We start from the raw sequence: 3,579 nt of genomic DNA on the forward strand, positions 1-3,579 counted from the left end.
AACTTAGCTTGTGTGTACGTCTTATTTTGATGAATAATTAGGCTCGGTTGCTCTATTACATTTTGAAAACTACAGGAGGAATTCGACGCTCAGCCTCACAAGTATTTAAGAGGTACATTCTTGTCTCCTTGGAAGTGTTTATTAAATTTGTGCAGTGTGGCTCAGCAATAGGAATACAGGTGGTCTTGTGTTTATGCAATGCTTACGCGTCGTAGGTAGCTAAAAGTTTACAAATGATGCTATTGAAGCCTGCGATATGTCACAAGTAAGAGTCGCGTGAGCCGTGGTTTCCATAGGACATTTTATTTTACAACTTAAATATGGCCCGCTTCTTTACAGGAGCATCGTTTATCCAGAAACTTAATGAGCGCTCAATATATCTATTTCACAATTTTCCCGCATGTCACAGCACATTTTAGTGAGTTTGACTTGTAATAGGCCCTTTTAAAATGGCAGCGGACGATTACGCCACAACGTCTCAGCAAAAAAAAAAACCTTGTTTTCCTTCGTTCTTAAACTACCGTTTGTGTGGGATGCTCTCCGGAACATAAGTCAATCCCCCTTCATTTCAAATCCATTTTATAATTCAAAACAATCATTCCACGTGAATTCTTTTCGTGATTAATCGGCTGCATTCTCTGTTCAAAAACAAATTACCAACTATACATCACGCGAAAAGCCTTCGACCATCGGCCCAGTGTTTCTACGATTACTAACATAACGAGAGAAATTTCAAAGGTATCGTTCATAGTATCACTAAACGAACGTGATATATAAAACCACGCAAATTTATATAAAGCCCATAGTAAAAATGGGAAAGTTTTTAGGAACTGGTTATTTGGCAGTCTACCAATGCACTTCATTCAAGAAACCAGAGCTCCACGGAAGAAACGACAGCTTGCCCCGACAGTGGGCACGGCGGCAGCGTCAGAATGCCACCTAACAATCCGCTTCAATTCTTCATCCAGACGCTCCTGATTCTGCTGCTTCGAAGAACAGAACTGACGCAACTACTACCGACCACAGATGCGCAGCAGATATGGCTTCCGGACATCGACGGCGCAGCTTGTGAAGTTGCAACCACCTTCTCGGCCTTTGAAATCGTCGTTGGCAGCGCCCGGACCGCCTAAGCCTTTCCCCTGGAAGATACGACTACGCCACCAGCGTCAGCAAGTCTGCTCGGTATAAAGCTGGCGCACCACGGATCGCTCGGTAGTGGGCAGGGCGGCAGCGTCAGAATGCCACCTAACAATCCGCTTCAATTCTTTATCCAGGTGAGAAAACATTTCGGAAAATGCTTCCGCAGTAATAATGTATTTCTTATTCTGCTGCCGTGCCCGCGGCCATTGTGCGACCTGGTTTACAATGTCTGTGCATCTTTGCGGTTTTTGCTGCTTATGGCTGGAGATGTAGAGTCCAATCCTGGACCCGAATTCGACGAGTTGGTAGAGCAGCTGAAACGAATCGCGGGTGATATCAAAGAAATCAAGGCAGGCAAAGCAGAGACTAACGAAAAGCAAAGTGCAATTGATAAAAAGCTTGAGAAAATTGCTAGCCTTGAGGACAAAGTAACCGACTGCGTTAACAGAATAGCTGATCTTGAATGCAGTATGGCAGTTATGGCTAAGAAACTCGATGACCTGGAAAATAGAAGTCGACGTTCTAACTTAATTGTGTACGGTGTCAGCGAACAAGAACACGAGTCGCCTGAACAACTTGAAACGGCTGTAGTCAAGGAAGTTTTCAATGATGTGCTCGATGTCAGTATATCAGGCGTAGAACGTATTCATCGTCTTGGTAGGGCAAAACAGGGCGATGAGCCAAAACCTAGGCCTGTCATACTGAAGCTTGTTGACTACCGAGACAAAGCCAACATCTTGAAAAACTGCTCCAAATCGAAAGGCTCCTCAATATCAGTAAGTGAAGACTTCTCCCAGCCTGTCCGTGAAATTCGAAGGAAGCTATGGGCACACACGAAGGAGAATCGAGACCGGAAAGAGAAGGTTTACCTTGTATATGATAAGGTTAAAGTAGAGGGCCAACTATTTTCTTGGGACGAAAGTTGCAAAAAAATGGTTGCTATCCCAAAAAATGACAACGAGACGGCAACGCAAAAAAAAGCACCAAGCGAAGCGCGCGTAGCTATCCCAAAAAACAAGGAGACGGCAACGCAAAAAAAGCACCAAGCGAAGCGCATGTAACGCGATGCCGCGGTCAGCAACTCTTATCAACTTGAATGCTCGCAGTATCGTTAATAAAGTAGATCAGCTTGAAGCAATACTCCTCGCACATTCTCCTGATATTGTCGCTATCACGGAAACGTGGCTACATTCTGGCATTTCCGATAAGGAAATTGTGCCTCCCGGATATGCGATTGTGCGCAAAGACAGGGAATCACGTGGTGGGGGTGTTGCGCTTCTTTTCAAGGAAGGTATTCACTTTTCAACTATGCCAGACGTTAAAAATTCTGAAGCTTTGTGGTGCAATGTGCACCTTCAACACACGATTGCTAAAGTGGGCGTGTTCTACCAGCCCCCCAATGCCGATTGTACATATCTTGAGTCTCTTTTTGATTACATGCATTCGCATGTGCACGGTGGCTTGATTGTACTAGCCGGTGACTTTAATCTTCCTTACATTGACTGGTGTTCTTTTGTACCTGAAACTAAACCTCAAAGCATCCTATTGGATCTCATGTTTGGCTTCAATCTTGAGCAGACTGTTTCAGTCCCAACTCGGGTACAGGGAACGTCATCCTCAATCTTGGACCTTGTTTTTGTAAGTAACAGCCTTCCTACAAATGAATCTCGATTAGACGTACTTGATGGGTTATCCGATCACAAAATGGTATTATGCACATTGCCTTTCATTAGCCCACCGAAATTACGTGGCCAACTAAGAGAAATACCCGCATTTAACAAGGCCAATGATGCGGCTATAATGACGTACCTTGTACACGAGTACACTGAATTTTATGACCTCTGTACTGATGCTTGCTCTAGTATTGATGCGGTCTGGCTGAAATTCAAATTCCATGTCATGCATTGTATGCGGAACTTTGTTCCAATGGTATTCAAATCAACTCAAAAACACAATCCGCGGATCGCACGTGAAATAATTCATACTAAACGCAAAATCAAGAGGTTGCGAAAAACTAACAAAAGCCGGAATGTTCCAGGCTACCGTTCTATACTAAACTCACTTACTAGATCACTTAAGGACCAGGTGCGAAACGCGAAACAGAAGTTCTGCGGGTCTACATTGAATGAGTTTATTAAAAACTCCCCTCATAAATTCTGGCAGCATATGAACACAAAAATGCCTAATCGACCTTCACCAGACGATCAAGACCAAGCAAGAGCAGACGATTTCAACTGTTACTTTCGCTCGGTTTTTACAGTCGATAATGGCACTGCGAACATCAATGCTTCTTTATATAATGAGGATATCCAATTGTTAGGCACGCCTTCTATATCAGAGGCTGGCATTCTGTCGCTGCTTCTAGGCATCAATGAAAAGAAAAGTAGCGGTCCAGACGGAATTCCAAATGGCTTCCTTAAACGATATGCAGAAGCAGTC

The 3,579-nt window shown here is 43.8% G+C and overlaps 1 protein-coding gene across 1 annotated transcript; it reads left to right on the forward strand.

Moving 5' to 3' along the window:
• The first annotated feature begins 1,238 nt into the window (after positions 1-1,238).
• On the forward strand, positions 1,239-2,201 carry LOC144148352 (uncharacterized). Its single transcript, XM_077679900.1, has one exon. It carries the CDS (start codon positions 1,239-1,241, stop codon positions 2,199-2,201), a length of 963 nt encoding a protein of 320 aa, XP_077536026.1.
• The last annotated feature ends 1,378 nt before the right edge of the window (positions 2,202-3,579 follow it).

Source organism: Haemaphysalis longicornis, unplaced genomic scaffold (genome assembly GCF_048455015.1).
Source record: "Haemaphysalis longicornis isolate Haplotype H1 unplaced genomic scaffold, Haemaphysalis longicornis Haplotype H1 scaffold_8, whole genome shotgun sequence".
NCBI classification, from domain to species: Eukaryota; Metazoa; Arthropoda; class Arachnida; order Ixodida; family Ixodidae; genus Haemaphysalis; species Haemaphysalis longicornis.